This window comes from Orycteropus afer, unplaced genomic scaffold, assembly GCF_000298275.1.
Source record: "Orycteropus afer afer isolate SDZICR_OR568_19922 unplaced genomic scaffold, OryAfe1.0 scaffold00476, whole genome shotgun sequence".
Taxonomy (NCBI): Eukaryota; Metazoa; Chordata; class Mammalia; order Tubulidentata; family Orycteropodidae; genus Orycteropus; species Orycteropus afer.
The window spans coordinates 1,901,925-1,917,723 of NW_006922063.1; the positions used below are offsets into that span (position 1 = coordinate 1,901,925).

At 51.7% G+C, this 15,799-nt stretch overlaps 1 protein-coding gene across 1 annotated transcript in view; it reads left to right on the top strand.

Moving 5' to 3' along the window:
- The window catches only part of WDR62 (WD repeat domain 62), an 82,951-nt gene extending 67,862 nt beyond the window's left edge, over positions 1–15,089 (top strand). The window contains exons 5-23 of the mRNA XM_042782820.1: positions 1,659–1,726; positions 1,803–1,924; positions 2,728–2,803; positions 4,279–4,390; positions 4,495–4,558; positions 5,184–5,309; positions 6,486–6,619; positions 7,144–7,196; positions 9,198–9,416; positions 10,971–11,092; positions 11,442–11,542; positions 11,853–11,963; positions 12,235–12,372; positions 12,665–12,779; positions 12,906–13,042; positions 13,129–13,179; positions 13,329–14,009; positions 14,587–14,744; positions 14,829–15,089. Coding sequence (XP_042638754.1) covers positions 1,659–1,726; positions 1,803–1,924; positions 2,728–2,803; positions 4,279–4,390; positions 4,495–4,558; positions 5,184–5,309; positions 6,486–6,619; positions 7,144–7,196; positions 9,198–9,416; positions 10,971–11,092; positions 11,442–11,542; positions 11,853–11,963; positions 12,235–12,372; positions 12,665–12,779; positions 12,906–13,042; positions 13,129–13,179; positions 13,329–14,009; positions 14,587–14,744; positions 14,829–15,089 — 2,849 coding nt within the window. The remainder of the gene's footprint in view (positions 1–1,658; positions 1,727–1,802; positions 1,925–2,727; positions 2,804–4,278; positions 4,391–4,494; positions 4,559–5,183; positions 5,310–6,485; positions 6,620–7,143; positions 7,197–9,197; positions 9,417–10,970; positions 11,093–11,441; positions 11,543–11,852; positions 11,964–12,234; positions 12,373–12,664; positions 12,780–12,905; positions 13,043–13,128; positions 13,180–13,328; positions 14,010–14,586; positions 14,745–14,828) is intronic.
- The last annotated feature ends 710 nt before the right edge of the window (positions 15,090–15,799 follow it).

Here is a 15,799-nt window from a genome sequence, read left to right on the forward strand (position 1 = left end):
TTACCAGAAGTCCCAAAGTCAGTCTTTAAGATCACCTTCTGACGGGCATGCTCTCTTCATTAGAGTCCAGTCTGAGAAGACACAGATCCTAAACTCAGCTCCTGTGAGCCTTGCTCTGGGTGGGCTGACTCACCTGGGGGTTCTCAAAATATTGATCAGTTAGTATAAACTAAGCACCAGCCAATCAGAACCCATCTGAGATACCCTGTTCAAGAAGGATTCACTCTTTTAACTATTTTCTGTGAAATATATATCCAAGCAAGTAAATAAATATCTGTATACAGTACACAGAATAATTCAATGAATACCCACATTGAGGTTCATAGTTGATGAGTCTGAACTAGGACAAACACACCCATGGTTTTTAACCCTAATGTTCTGATTGGTCATGGTCTGAATATAGTTAAGTACTTGAAATTTCACCACCTCCCAGTTTAAGAACCAGAGCATTACTAGTAGCTTGCAGGCCCCCTCTAGGACCCTTCCAAGTCACACTCCCCTGACCCCAACAGGCTTTGGTCTCATGAGTGATTCTTTTTTAGTAAACATTCTGTAAGCAAGTTACTCTTGCTTGAGGAACATCTAATACTTACATGTAAGGCCTGACCCCTCAAGTGTCCTGTCATTGGTTCTGTCTTTTCATCCTCATCACAACTCTGTGAACTATTTGTGCTGTCATTATTATATTCTACAAAGAAGTAAAAATAAAAGCAAGAGCACTTACCAAGAAAACCAAACTTACTGCCATTGAGTCAATTTCTACTTATAGTGACCCCCCCACTGGGTTTCCAAGGCTGTAAATCTTTATGGAAGCCGAGTGCCCCATCTTTCTTCCATGGAGTAGCTGGTGGGTTCAGACCACTGACCTTTTGGTTAGCAGCCAGATGCCTTAACCACTACACCACCAAAGCTCCTTAGAATGCTTCTAGTGCTTATCCTGTGGCAGCCATTGTTCTCAGGACTTCACACAACAGATCTATGGAGGAAGGGCTGTTATTAAGACCACTGTACATTCAGGAAACTGAGGCTAAGAGAGGAAACCCAGGTTCAGAGCCATGTTTAACAAGTTCAGTTCTTGCACCAGAGAATGCAATCTCTGGCCTCTGCTTCAGTCCTGCTCTCTCCTGACTGCTGTGCACCTTGAGACTAGGACTGCGTCTCTGAGCCCGTTCATTCACGTTTGTTCAATGGGATGGGTAGTTAGCATTCAAGGAGGTGTGGACATGTCGCCTCCAGCATGGGGCCTTGCCCAAGGTATGTGTAGGTATTCTGATTATTCTTGATGGCATAAGCCCTCTAACAATCTGCCTGGCTTCATCGTTCCCTGTTGTAGTTCTCCTTCCACTCTGCTGCCCAAGTCACCCTTCCAAATCCCACACTGGAGATGTTGCCCCTTCTATGCCTGTTTTTCTTTATAGACTTGCTCTGTAGAGCCTGTGTCACCCACAATTCCATCTGTACCCTCATCATACACATACCTCACATCTTACAGAGTCCCACCTGGACCCAGAGCCAACACCAACCTCACCCAGCCCTCCCTGACCCAGTAGAGTTGCTTGATCATCTTTACAGCGGAGTTCCCTAACTAGGATCCACTGCCCCAGCCAGGCCTCGGAGTAGACCAGCCCTGCCTAACATGCTTCCTCCTCCTCCCCCAGGCAACAGAGACATCCAGATGATCAGCTGTGGGGCTGACAAGAGCATCTACTTCCGTAGTGCCCAACAGGTAGGGGGGGGCTCTTTGGGGGCTGAGATGGGGTCTTGTCAAGTGTGTCCTCTGAAGGCCCCACTCGCCCTATCAGGCCTCAGATGGACTGCACTTTGTCCGAACCCACCATGTGGCAGAGAAGACCACTTTGTATGACATGGACATTGACATCACCCAGAAGTACGTGGCTGTAGCCTGCCAGGACCGTAATGTAAGGTGAGGAGCGACCCTGGCCAGATGGCCCTGGCCCTTAGTTGGCCCAGCCTGGGTTGGTCTCTGAGTGGGGCCCCCATAGGACCTAGCTGGGTCTATCTTCTCAGACATCCTAGCTGGGCTGGATGGAGTAGAGGGGGACCCAGATGGGTGTTTCTTAGGAGCTGAGCTTTCCAGCCCTATCTTCCAGGTCAACAGACGGCTTATTTCTGGCTCTCTTGGGAGCCTGTGTGGCGTGACTGAGAAGTGCTGATGTAACTCATAAACTGCATTCTTCCCACATTCCCTGAATGCTAATCTGGCCTGGACAGTGCTGGGGTCACAGCAGTGACCAGGATACCCCTAGGCTCACCAGATAGTGATAGCACAGAGTGGGAGCTGAGATGGGGGAGCCCAGGGAATCATGGGGACCCTGCAGAGACCAGGGAGCAAGCAGGGCTTTCTGGAGGAGCAGTCATGCAAGCTGAGCCTGAGAAGGTTGTGGAGGAGCGAGTCGGGGAAGGAGAAGGGGTGTGTGCAGAGGACAGAGCATGTGCAGACAGGGTTTCCACCACCTTAATTTGCTCATTCAAATTGGGTGCCAGGCACTAAGCTTGCAGTGTGGTGGCAAGAACTGACATTAACTCAGCAGACACCCAAATACATAACCTCCATAACTTCCTCCTGAGATAGGATTTCAGTCCCTGAGACAGTATTTTAGTCCAGGCATCAGGGGAGAGGAGGGCATCAGGTAAGGATGGAACCAGGTGAAAGAAGGCAGAGGTGGTCAGGGCCTTGTTGGCCATGTTATGCCCTCACCTCTCCAGAGTCTACAACACTGTGAATGGGAAGCAGAAGAAGTGCTACAAGGGATCACAGGGTGATGAAGGGTCCCTGCTGAAGGTGAGGAGCTGGGCTCCAGGGTGAAAACCACAGACACCACCACACACAGCTTCCATGTCTGTATGCTGCCCCAGTGGCCACCTGAGATCTTTGGAGGGAGCAGAGAAACAGCCTGTGTCTTCCTTGGCACTTGATGAAAGGATCACACACTGGCTAGCACCTGCTGAGGAGACCTGGGGGCAGGGTGGGGTCAAGGTGGGTGTCCCTGACTGCTTTATCTTGATTTACTGAGCCCTTCTCCAAGCAGGGACCTTCCAGTGGCTTCCATTTTAAGGGGTAATGGGACATAGTAGGGAGAATTAGACAGGCCTGGGCTCTTCTTTAAGGAGCTCTGGTGGTGTAGTGGGGAAGGCATTTTGCTGCTGACCCCAAGGTTGGTGGTTCAGACCTACCAGCTGTTCCACAGGAGGAAGATGAGGTAATCTACTTCCTTAAAGATTTCAGTCTTACCAGAAGAAATAGATGGTGCCTGGCTACCACTGTGAACCACTCAGAGAGGGATGTATGTAGGAAATCCTGGACAGAGTGGAAGAATAGTGTGGAATAAAACTCAAAATCATTTAAAAAAAAAAAAGGTTTGCTGGTCCAGTAGAGCCTGGTAAAACCCCTGAGACTGTGACCCCTAGCTGCCCTTCAGGTCTGGAATTGAACCCAGTCCTGTGGCTTCCAGCCAAACAAAAGACAGGCATATGAGCTGAACATTTACATTAGGTAGATACACTCCTTGGAGAGATCAATCATGGGGGAATAAAAGGGCTGTGTATGCATGCGGAGACAGCTCAGGGGGCAGGAGTTTGTGGGAGGGAAGGGCACAGGGAAGAGGTAACTCTGGGGAGGAAGTGGGAGGGGAGCTGTTGCATTGTGGGAAATTACAGTCAGTGTCATCAGACAAAGTGTATGTGAACTGCTGTATGGAAAATGAATTTGCTCTGTAAACTGTCACCCAAATCACAATAAAAAATTTATTAAAAAAAGGTTTACAGCCTTAGAAACCCAATGGGGGTTGCTATGAGTCAGAATCAACTCAGTGGCAATGGGTTTGGTTTTCGATTTGGGCTCTTCTGGCTTGCCCCCTGCCAGATAAGTGTGAGCCAGGACAAGGTAGGGAAGCTTTGAGCCTCTGCACTAGGGGAGTTACTATGAGTTCAGACTCCAGGGTCAGACTCCAGTGTGGCCTTGGACTGACTGTGGCCTGTTTCATCATCTGTCAAATGAAAATAAAGGTAGTTTTTGTCATAGAGTTGTTCTGTAGAAATAAGTTAATGCATGAATAATGCTTAGCACAGGGCCGGACTACCAGTATTGCTGTTGTGGTTGTTAATTTCTTCACCTGTAAAATGGAAGCAGATGTTCCAGCCCTACCAGGCAATTCCCTGCACCAAGCCTCCAGCATGAGGGAATGTGATGCTTGGCCCAGGCTTTGTGATGAGGAAGAAGCAAGCAGGCCAAGGGTCGTGTGGTCCTCTTCCTGGCAGGTCCACGTGGACCCCTCAGGCACCTTCCTGGCCACAAGCTGCTCTGACAAAAGCATCTCAGTGATTGACTTTTACTCAGGCGAATGCATTGCCAAGATGTTTGGCCATTCAGGTGGGTGCTCCCCTGCTTGGAACAGGACACGTCCCCATCCTCCCCCAGCGACACACAGCCTTCTGACTCAGAAGGCAAGAGCAGCTTCTCTACCCTGCTTGCAGAAATCGTCACTGGCATGAAGTTCACCTATGACTGTCGCCACTTGATCACAGTGTCCGGAGACAGGTGGGAAAGGCTTGCAGGGCTTCTCCCTGGCTGGGCCTCGCCCTGGCAGTGGGTGGGACCTGCTGGGTGGAGTAGGGTGTCAGACACCAGAAGCACCATGCTCGCAGCCTTCTTGTGGAGAGAACACTTCTGAGGTTTCCAAGCCACTGCCACCTTAGGAAGAATGTACCTTGATGTCACACCCAGCCCCGAGTTCAAATTCCAGATCTGCCACTTGTGGCCTTGGCCAGGTCTTACCCTTCTGAGCCTCAGTTTGCCATTCTGTAAAGTGATGACACCATCTTCTTTGAAAATTGTATGTATACCTTGAAATGAAATGGTGCATATAAACCCTTCTGTCTCTCCCATCAATTTTCCACGACCCTTACCTACTCTCTACCCACTCTCTACCTTGGAGCCTCCAGAGCAGGCCCTGGTCTGCTGGGATGCCCTGCACCCAGGCCCAGGGTGTAGGCATGACACACTCTGGAGTTCCTTCACTCAGCTGATAGACTGTGTACTTGGGGAGGGGCTGAGGAATGAGGTCTTGGCTGTGGTGACCCTGGTGGCTGCCAGGGTCAGACATGGCAGTGGCTTCCATGTTCACTGTGCCTCCCTTTCCTGCATCTCTCTTCGGTCTCTGCAGCTGCATATTCATCTGGCACCTGGGCCCAGAGATTACCAACTGCATGAAGCAGCACTTGCTGGAGATAGACCACCATGAGCAGCAGCAGCAGAACACGAAGGACCAGAAGTGGAGTAGCCACCCCAGGTCCTGGCAGCCACCAACCGTCCCCATCTGTCCATTCACCAGAGGAGTGTCTCCCTATCCTGGGCCCCAGGAAGGATGATGCTGTGGCCAAGACAGCCCTGGGCCCTGCCCTTACTGTACTGGCAGCCTAGTTGGGGAGACTGACTTTGAATACAAGGCTATAGTAATATATATGATAAGGGGTTTGAAGCGGAAAAGCAGAGTGCTTGGAGAACCTCTGAATACTGATAAGGGAAAGCCCCAGGGGGCTGTGGGGACCAGAGAGGCCGCAGAGCCAGCCATTGGTGGTGATAGAGCTGGGAAGGCTACTGGAGGGGAGGGTACAGCAGAGTGGAGATGTCCTCTTTCACAGGGGAAAAGATTTTTGGTTTGACACATTCTTACTCTGTAAGTGAAAGTTTTTCCTTCACTGATTTCTTTGAGCCTTCTAAACTTTTTTTTTGTTTTTAAGTTACTATGCCACAAATCCAATTTTATTTGGAGTGAATTCATGTTCTCGTTTTGATTTGGGAGTTGGATTTGGGAGGCTCATTTTGAATGGGAGGTTTTTGGTTTTGTCTCTCTCTTGCCTCTGAATCTGTCCCTGTCTTTCTCTGTCTCATGGTTTTGCTTTTCCCTCCAGAAGGCTCATAGGTCCCTTGAGGACAAGGCCTTGACATGGCTCCTCTGTCCTGCAGTGGTATTAGGCGTATCACACATCTATGCACCAAGGGAGTGGGGAGCTTCTTTATTTTGAAGCACATATTCCACTTTGGGGCTAGGAGAGGGCCCTGGCTCTGGTCTCCACTTTTGTGTCAAGCATGTTATGGTGTCCTATACCCCAAAGGACCCAAAATTTCATGGCTACCAGCTGCTTCCTGGACTGGAACCCAGCAGTCCAGGGCTCAAGTCCCACTATTTACTTTGCTTTCTGTCTCAGTGCTATATGACCCTTGGAGAGTATATCTTATTTTTTGAACCCAGCCTTTGTTATAGCTCATTTATTGTGGCAGTATGTTTCTGGTGGAGGGGTTGTGGCTGGTGAGACCTCCCAATGCCATCTCGACTAGAAACAGAGAATACGTTCATAGGGAGCTTAGCATGGGCCCCAGTCGTAGCAAAACCTCCCCTCCCCCTCCATACACATATGTACGTACATTTCTCTTCTTACTGTCCTGGCCTCATTCTTGGCTTTAGGCAGGAGACATATGCATCCATGCCCAGTGAGATTAACTCCCTAAGCCCTGGAGACCAGACTGAGGATGAGCAGGAGCAAGAGTGTGAACCTGAGGAAATGCTGAAGACGCCATCCAAAGAGAGCTTGGATCCAGGTTGGGAGAGAAGGGCCCATAGGGGCCCTGTTTTGAACTTTGTCGGGGAAGGGATCAGTGGTGGGTTTTGCCCACTACTTTGTTTTCAGAGCCTGGCACATATTAAAGGTCAGTCATCATATCAGTTAGCACTCTTTCAGCATCCTAGTAATCAGGGTTAAGCTGGAACCAGAAGTTTTGGTTGTGTAACTGAAAAGTTTGAGAGTGCCGACTTCAGGCATGGCTGGTTAGGCCTTTTCAGTTTTAGAAGAGAACCCCCAAAAGCTCTCCAAACCCAGCTACTGCCCCAGTGCATTAGTCCCTCTGTCCCCCACACTTTTGCTAACATGTGATATTATTAAGCATTTTAATTTTGGTCAATCTTGTAAGTAAAACATTGTATCCCATTGTTTAAATTTGCATTTCCCTGACAATTAGTGAGGTTAAGTATCTTTGGATATGTCCGGCAGTTCCTGTCTTAGTTCTTTGGAGAACTGCTTGTTGCCCATTTGTTCTCTTTTCATGGATTTCATGTGTCTCCCCAGATCCTCGGTGCCTGCTGACCAATGGCAAGCTGCCGCTCTGGGCAAAACGGCTGGTGAGTCTGCCAGGAGGGTGAGATGCCAAGGGCTGGCGATGGAGAGGGGTCGCCCCACGCTCTTTTTTTCCTGCAAAGCCTCTTTCCCCTCCACATCTTTCCTACTCCTGAAGAACTCGTGCATCCTTGCAGCCTCAGCTTCGGCAGCCTTTCCTTCTCCCCACTTATTCACTGAGCCAGACATTGTTCCAGCCTCTGTAGATAACAGCAGGCAGCAAGACAGACAAATATCCCTGCTTTTGTAGGCTCACATTCTAGTGTGGGAGACGGACAATTCCAGCATTAAGTGAGTAAATTCTATAGACTGTTGAGAGCTGATTAGTGCTGTGGAGGAAAAAAAAAGTTGAGAAAGAAAATAAAGGGTGTAAAAAGCCTCCCTGGGAAGATATTTGAGCAGAGAGTCAAAGCAAGTGAGGCAGGCAAATACCGGGGACTATGTTCCCGGCAGACAGAACAGTCCACAAGTGCAAAGACCGTGAGGCAAGACTGTGCTGAGCATGTTCAAGGAAGAGGAGGAAGCCGAGGTGTCTCAGTGGGAGTCAGTAAGGGGGGGGAGTGGAAGAAGGAGGGAGGAGGTAATGGCAGCCAGATGATTTGGGGTTGTGTGAGCTGTGATGAGTTCCCTCAACGTTCCTTGTCCGCTGCTTTTTCTCTCTGTAGCATTAAGTGAGATGGAGCCAGGGGAGGCTTCGGAGCCAAGGAAAGCCATGGTCTAACTCAGGTGTTAACACGGCCCTATGGTTGCATGTGCTGAACAGGGAGAACAGGGAGTAGGCTCTGTGATAATGTAGACAGGAAAGGTTAGAGGCTGGATCAGGGGGAAGAAGTAATTGGATTCTGGATGGATTTTGAAGGTGAAGCTGATTGACTGGGTGTGAGGGAAAGGGGCCACGATGACATCAAGATGGAATGATTGTTGACTTGGGGGCAAGGCAGGCTGTGGGTTAGCAATGGGTTAGAAGCTGGCAGCAGAATGCTAATCCCTAGGTTTGAGAGTTTCTTTCAGGAACAGTGTCAGACTATGTCCCTTTGGAAAGACCACAGCATTCCCCCTCCCTTCCCACCTACAAGGGAAGCCTTAGGAATGAGATCAGGGCCTTGCATATGCTGGTCCTCTGCCTGGACCACTCTTCCTCATTCCTACTCATTCTTCAAGTCGAAGCTCAAACGTCAGCTCCTCGGGGAGGTCCTCCCTGATACCCCTCCCCTGCAGACCATGCCTGCGCAGGGCACACAGCTGTGCCCTCGTTAGCAGCACGTGTTACAATTGGAATTATATTCAGGGACTACTCATTGCACACTCCGTGTGGGCTCTGTTCTAAGCCCTTTACATGTATCTCATTTAATCCTCACTGTACCTCTATTGGGGTAAGGGCTTTTATTATCCCCATTTTTTAAACAGGGAAACTGAAGCCTAGAGAGTTAAGGAACTTGTCCAGGGTCACATAGCTAGGAATTAGGTTATGGGCTTGAACACAGGCAGCCTGGCTCCAGAGCCTGTGTTCTCCACAACCACTTTTCGCTGTCTCTCAAGCAGTGATAGGAGGCAGTGATAAACTCCAGAGTGGGAGACTGTGGAGAAGTGGCCAGACTTTGGGTGTGTTTAGAAGCCAGAGCTGACAGAATTGGCTAATGAAATATAGTATGGAGTATAAGGGACAGAATGAGAGAAGGATGAAGGATAATCCTGAGGTTTGGGGTCTGAGCAACTGGAGAGAATCACTGGGATTGGGAAGGCTTTAGGTTCTGAGGAAAAGAGCAGGAGTTGTGTTTGCAGTATGTTAACTTTGAAATATCTGTTATATATCCATGCTGAGATGTGGAGTGGTTTGATCTGCAATTCTGAAGTTTAAGGGAAAGATTTGGGCTGGAGCTAGAAATCTGGAAGTATCTAAATGGTGTTTAAAGCCAGGAGGCTGAGTGAGGTCTGTTCAGTGTCCCTGGTCCTCACTGGAGCTGGTGAGGTCTTGGCTGGCTGCCTGACCGTCCCATTACCCTTAGCTAGGAGATGATGATGTGGCGGATGGCTTGGCCTTCCATGCCAAGCGCAGCTACCAGCCACATGGCCGCTGGGCAGAGCGGGCTGACCAGGAACCCCTCAAGACCATTCTGGACACCCGGGACCTGGATTGCTACTTCACGCCCATGAAGCCTGAGAGCCTGGAGGACTCTGTGCTGGATACAGTGGAGCCACAGAGCCTGGCGGGCCTACTGAATGAGGTGCGTGTTGCCCGCTCTAGCCTGGCCTGCAGCTCCTGCACCGCAGCTGCCTACACGGGACTCGAGGCCTCGACGCTCTCATTTAAATGGGCTGACTCTTCCCACTTGCAGGGTGCAGACAGGATGATGTGAAATGGTGGCGGGCAGGGGCGTGAGGTCCAGGCCTGGAGCACAGCAAGACTTCCCCAGACAGGGGGTCTTTGGAAACCAGGCCCCTCCCTAGAGCAGGCCAGCGCCTGAGTCAGAATTCTGGCCCTGCCTCTGGCTGTGTGACCTGGAACAAGAAGCTGGCTTGCCTCTCGGGGCCTCGGTTTTCCCATCCAAAAAATGGTCATAACAGTATCCTCTGCCTTGCAGGGCTTTCACGTGGATCCAATGCTGAGAGCAGGGCCTGACCCCTCAAAGGTTCCCAAGAAATGTTAGGTGCCATCGAGTTGGCTCTGACTCATAGTGACCCCATGGACAACAGAGCGAAACACTGCCTGGTCCTGTGCCAGCCTCACAATCCTTGCTATACTCGAGCCTGTCCTTGCAGCCACCGTGTCAATCCATCTCATTGAGGGCCTTCCCCTTTTTCATTGATCCTCCACCTTACCAAGCATGACATCCTTCTCCAGGGAATGGTCCCTTCTGACATGAGCAAAGTAGGTGAGATGAGGTCTAGCCATTCTCACTTCCAAGGAGGATTCCGGCTGTATTTCTTCCAGAACAACTTTGTTAGTTCTTCTGGCAATCCAGTGTTCACCACCACAACTCATAGGCCCACCTTAGTCTTCAGAAAGGCATCTTTGATCTTCAGCACTTTAAAGAGGTCTTTTGCAGCAGATTTTCCCAGTACAGTATTAGCTCTTACTATATTGTTTTCCAGAAAAAATTTTTTATTCTGTAACATAAATTTTTTCATTTCTAAATAATATACATACAATAATGTATCCTAATCTTAAGTATATAATTCAGTGAATTGTTACCTCTATACCCATGTATAGGAGCTCTGGTAGCATAGTGCCTAAGGCACTTGACTGCTAACCAGAAGGCTGGAGGTTCAAACCCACCAGCCACTCCTCGGAAGGAAGATGGGGCAATCTACTTCCATAGTGATACTGCCTCGGAAACTCACGGAGGGGTCGCTATGAGTTGGGTCTGACTCGACGGCACATAACAACAACAACAATAACAACAACAACAACATCATACCTATGTATACACTTATGTCCACCCAGGTCAAAATATAAAGCATTTCCCCCTTGTGGTGCCCCTCCTAGTTAGTAACCCAAGGTAATCGATATTCTGACCTCTCTCTTGCCATAGACCAGTTTGCTTGTTCTTGAACTTCATGTAAACGACTCTTAGAGGGTTGAGCTTCTTACTGGTTGTGGAGCCATACTATTCCTTATTTGTAAAGGAGGAACACAGAATGAGCTCCTGGTGGGAAAAACAATTGCCACAAGCCTTGACCCATAGTAAATGTCACCATCATTGGCATGACATCTAGTGGCTTGCAAGGGCCCTGGTTGCCATGCCACCTCAGAGTGGCTGTGTTCTTTTGCCTTATAGTCAAAGAGTCCCCAGGAGAATGGCTGTGGGCATCCTTCCTTCCTGCACCTACAGAGGGAGTCTGAGGCCAGTGAACTAGTCATCTACTCGCTGGAAGCAGTGACAGCCACGGGGAAAGACAGGTGGGTGTCCTTTGCACCAAGGTGGGGGGCTTAGTTGGACAAAGGAAGCCTTAGTTGGTAGGTGCACCCTGGAAGAATTACTCTCTGCTCTCCCATTGGGCCTGTGGGTGTGAAGACCAGTGAAGTAGAGAGAGTGAGGCCTGGACAGGGCAGGTGTCCAGCCCTGTGGGCTCAGCTGCAGCCGCCATTTCCTTTATTCCAGGTAGAGGTGCAGGGGCTCCTGGGGGAAAGGGACGTTTGGAGAAGGTAGGAGAGGTTGAAGCATGTCCCAGTGGGAGCAGAGTGCAGAAGCCTAGAGTTCTGAGGGGGAAACAGTCGTTCATTCCATCTTACTCCTATCTCACTGCAGCAAGTACCGCTCAAAGGAGGGAGACAGGCCTGTAGACCAGCTAGATGACTCCTACCTCAGGATCTCTTCCATTGGCTCAAAGGAGCAGAGCCCACTTGAGGGTGAGTAAGGGGCTCTGTGGCAGTCTGTTCGTTCAGCCAGGGCCCCTTCTGAGCACCATGGGCAGCCTGGACACTGTTGACAACCTCCTAAAGCTCAGAGCAGTGCTGAAAACAGACATGGTCCCTGCCGTTACCTGAGGACTCTGCCACCTCCTCAATGTGTAACATAGCTGGTCCATAAAAATGGGGGGTGCTGTTATCATCCCTATACTCCAAATGGGGAAACTGAGGCCCAGAGCAGCGGAGTCACTTGCCCAGTAAGAGCCCTAGCTGTGGGCTCCTGATCCCCACTCACACTCTGTCCCTCCAGACTCGGAGGAGTCAGAGGCAGACTTGGAGTGCAGCTTTGGCACCGTCCACTCCTCCCCTCCACGGCCTGACCCAGACCCTCAGTTTGACATGAAGGTGCCCCATATACCAGGTAAGCAGGGGCCAGACACGGAGAAGGGTTTGGCTTAATGGTGATCAAAATATATAACCACTGGTCCCAGTTACCCCTGAACTTGGCACTCAGTGAGATTCAGTTTCTTCACCTGGAAGATGGGGCCTTTCCTTCTCAGCCTATTGGCAACAGTGTGTGACAGGCGTGCCCAGCTTTGTCCATCGCTGAGTGGCATCTTCTGTGACTCATGGTGTTGACAGCCTCTCTCCTCTTCTCCCCGCCCTTTGCCACCTGCTTCTCCTCTCCCCAGGACGGCTGGCTGCTGGAGAAGAAGAGCTGTCCGTACCAGAGGGCCTAGGCCTACCCAGCAGCTCCCTGCCCCAGACCCCTGAGCAGGAGAAGTTCCTCCGCCACCACTTCGAGACACTTACCGATGCCCATCCTGAGGGTAGGGCCCTGCCTCTCTCTCAACCCTGCCCGGGCCCGTCCAATGCTGAACATAGAGTGGGCGCCTCTGAGGTAGGGCCTGCCCTGGCAGGACCAGTGAGGCTGGGGCTGGGAGGGCACAGTTTATCTTAAGGACTGAGCTGCACAGTTCCTCCTCCCCATTCGCTCCTGAGGTGTACGTATGTATTGTTTGTTGATGGAGGTTTCTGGGAGTGTACCTGCTGGTCTCGGTCTGCATGGGTCCAGGGTAAGTTGGCCAGAGGGAGTCTGAGGGTTCCCTCATCTTTTCCTAGAGCACTTCCACAGGACCCTGAGAGATGTGAAGGTCTCTGAGGCTGAAGACTTCCTCCTCAGTCCCCGGCTAAGCATCTCAGCCCAGTTCCTGTCCCACCTCCAGAAGAAACCCAGGTAGAGCTAGTGACCCCTTACCATACCCTCAGCTCTGTATCCTTTCCCCACCCCAGGCTGTGTCCCTCAGCACCCCCAGGGCAGGCTGAATGAGTGTCCTTCCCTCACCTGGTTTTCTCCCCACAGGTTCACTCACACTTTCCCGCCCCAGCTTCCCCCACACCTCATGAAGCCCTCAGAGGACCAAGGGGAGGGGAACCAGCCCAGAGCAGAGGGCCTGAGAGCAGGCACTGGCTACACCTCCCCAGATCAGACCAATGTGAGTATTGGGGTTGCCTCCCTCAGGACATGGGGCTGGTGGCCAGGAGGCCTTGTTATCACCTCTGAGCTGTGCTTCAGGTCCTTTCAGGAGAGAAGACTGAGGAGATCCTGGAGACCTTCGAGGCCTGGCGACCGCTGAGTGAGTTCCCATCCCCAACAGCGCTTCCTCAGCAGTGGCTCTGGGTGCCCAGCTGAGCTGAGTGGGGATGGGCAGCCACCCTGGGGTGGGGGCCTGTCCAGCAACTCCACACCTGGGGTGTGACAGTGAGCTGTCTGCTTCCTTTATAGCCCCCTGCCTCACAGGCCTGGTACCCTGTGCCCCCTCCTCATCAGTGCTGCCCACAGACAAGAAGCCCCCGCCACCCTCATCTGTACCCACCCCAGGCCCGGCTCAGGGTGCCTACCTTCCCTCCACCAACTCCTACATGGAAGCCACTGCCAGCTCCCGTGCCAAGATGTCACGCAGCTTGTCCCTCAGGGACGGTGCTGGTCCTGTCCTAGCTGAGCTGGCCAGGCCCCTCCGCAGGCCCTCGTCCATGGGGGAGCTGACATCCCTGGGCCGGCAGCTCCGGCCCACCACTACCACGGCAGCACCCGGTTCTGGCAGTGAAGGCCGACATCCTGCCCTGCCCTCCTGGGGCAACCATGAAGCCCGTGCCAGCCTGACACTGACCCTATCAAGCATCTATGATCGGTTCCTGCTGCCCCCTTCCCCACTGGAGACGCCTACAACACGTACCTGGTCTCAGGAGCCTGTGGCCACCCAGCCCTGTGCTACAGTCACAGCAGCCAGCTTCCTGCCCCCCAGCGCTGTGCATATGAGTGCCCTAAGGCATCATGACTCCTTTCTCCCAAGTCTCCCTGACCCCGAGCCCCTCCATCCTCCCACCCACCCCAATAGCTCCCAGGTTCCACAGACCAGGCCAGAGATTCCTGGAAGCACTGCCTCCCTCCTGAAGCCCACCCATGGTGAGTGCCACCTTTGAGGTGAGGGACTGTCCTCAAAGCTCACCTCATGTACTAGCCGGCCCAGCTCCAAGCGTGGGCACTTGTCCTGGCCACAGGGACAGTGCCATTATTTATTTGTTCATTCATCTGACAAATATTTAATCACCACTTTGCGTGTGTTGGGCTTTATCCTAGGCCATGGAGACGTGGGGAATGTTGGTAAATGAGACCACGGAAGTATCTGCCCCTAGAGGACTGGTATTGTTAGTTGGGGAAGCCATCTAGACAAAATCTAGAAGAAAAGTGTATCATGAAGTAGTATACACTGAGGAGACAAATGAAGCAAAAAAGGGGTCAGGGAGTGAGAAGTGGGGGCAGTGGTTGCAATTTTAAACAGGGTGATGAGAAAAGGCTTCAGGGAGAAGGTGGCATTTGAACAGAGACCTTCAGGAGGGGGAAGAATGGGAGGCTTGGGAACTGAGAGTGTTCCAGGCGGAGGGACATCAAGGCCAACAGCTAGGATCAGCCAGGCCATCTCATCTCTTTCAGACCAGCGACAGTATAGAGGCTTCTTAGTCCCTCTTCTCTTTACCCCTAGATGCACTCGGTGTGGTCCAGAGCCTCCCTGGACACTGGAAGGAACCCAGCGTGCCAGCTGAGGTCCTGACCCCAGCTCCCCTTGAGCTAAGCAGTGTGGAAACCATCGTGCACAGACTGCAGACTGCCTTCCAAGAAGCCCTTGACCTTTACTTTGTGGTAAGCCAAGCCCCAAGGTTGGGGAAAAGGGCTGAGGGGGCTGCCTGGCCTAGATGGCCCTGACAGGTTTGGTGTCCATCACAGGTGGCCTCCAGTGGCCAGGCCAGCACTGAGCAGCAACAGGCACAGACCGCACTGGCCTCCACCTTCCTTTGGATCCACAGCCAGCTGGAGGCCAGCTGGCTGAGTGGGACAGAGATGGCCCCAGCCCGGGCCCTGCCCAGCCCAGGTCCCCGCTCCCCACCTACACTCTGCCCCCTGGCCAGCCCAGATTTACTGTCCCTGCTGGAACACTACTCGGAGCTGCTGGTGCAGGCTGTGCGGAGGAAGGCAGAGGAGGACTGAGGGCCACTAGTCCTCCTCCACTGCAGCCCTGCTGTTTCTGAAAAGATAATGTATTTTCAGCAAATAAACTGACAGCTTAAAGGAATAGTTCCTGGTACATGTGTGGCCCAACCACAAAGCCCCATTCAGGATGTGGAATAGGTGGAGGTGATGCTCAAGTGGACCAGTCTGAGGGGCTCCTGTTTGCCCCAATGCCGGGCCCCTGTTCCTGGACTCCATCAATGGGGAACATAGTACCAATTTCCCCAAGAAATTTGGGGCCTGCAATAATTGTGACCCCCAGGACCTAGCTTCCCACATCCCTTATCCCTGGCCCATTAAGGGAATCATGGAGAGTCATTTTTGGTCCTTGCCCAGTGAAGCCCAGCTTTACCAAAGGTAGGGGCTGGCCCCTCTTCCTTGCGCCCCACTGATACCCAAAACCCCACAGGGAATACTATTATTACTGTATGCCGGACCTTACCCACCAGTACATGTGTTACCCTATCACTGGCACATGGTCTCTGGGCCAGGCCCATGCTGGATTCTACATGGTCCAGGTTGTCGATGACCTCATCTGTATCATGGTAAACAGGAAAGACAAATAGGCTTGTCCACTGTGCCATGCCACCTATTCTGGTTACCTAGTGCTGCTCTGACAAGAATATACCACAAATGGGATGGCCTTAACAAACAGGAGTTTATTCTTACAATTTGGAGGTTTTAAGTCC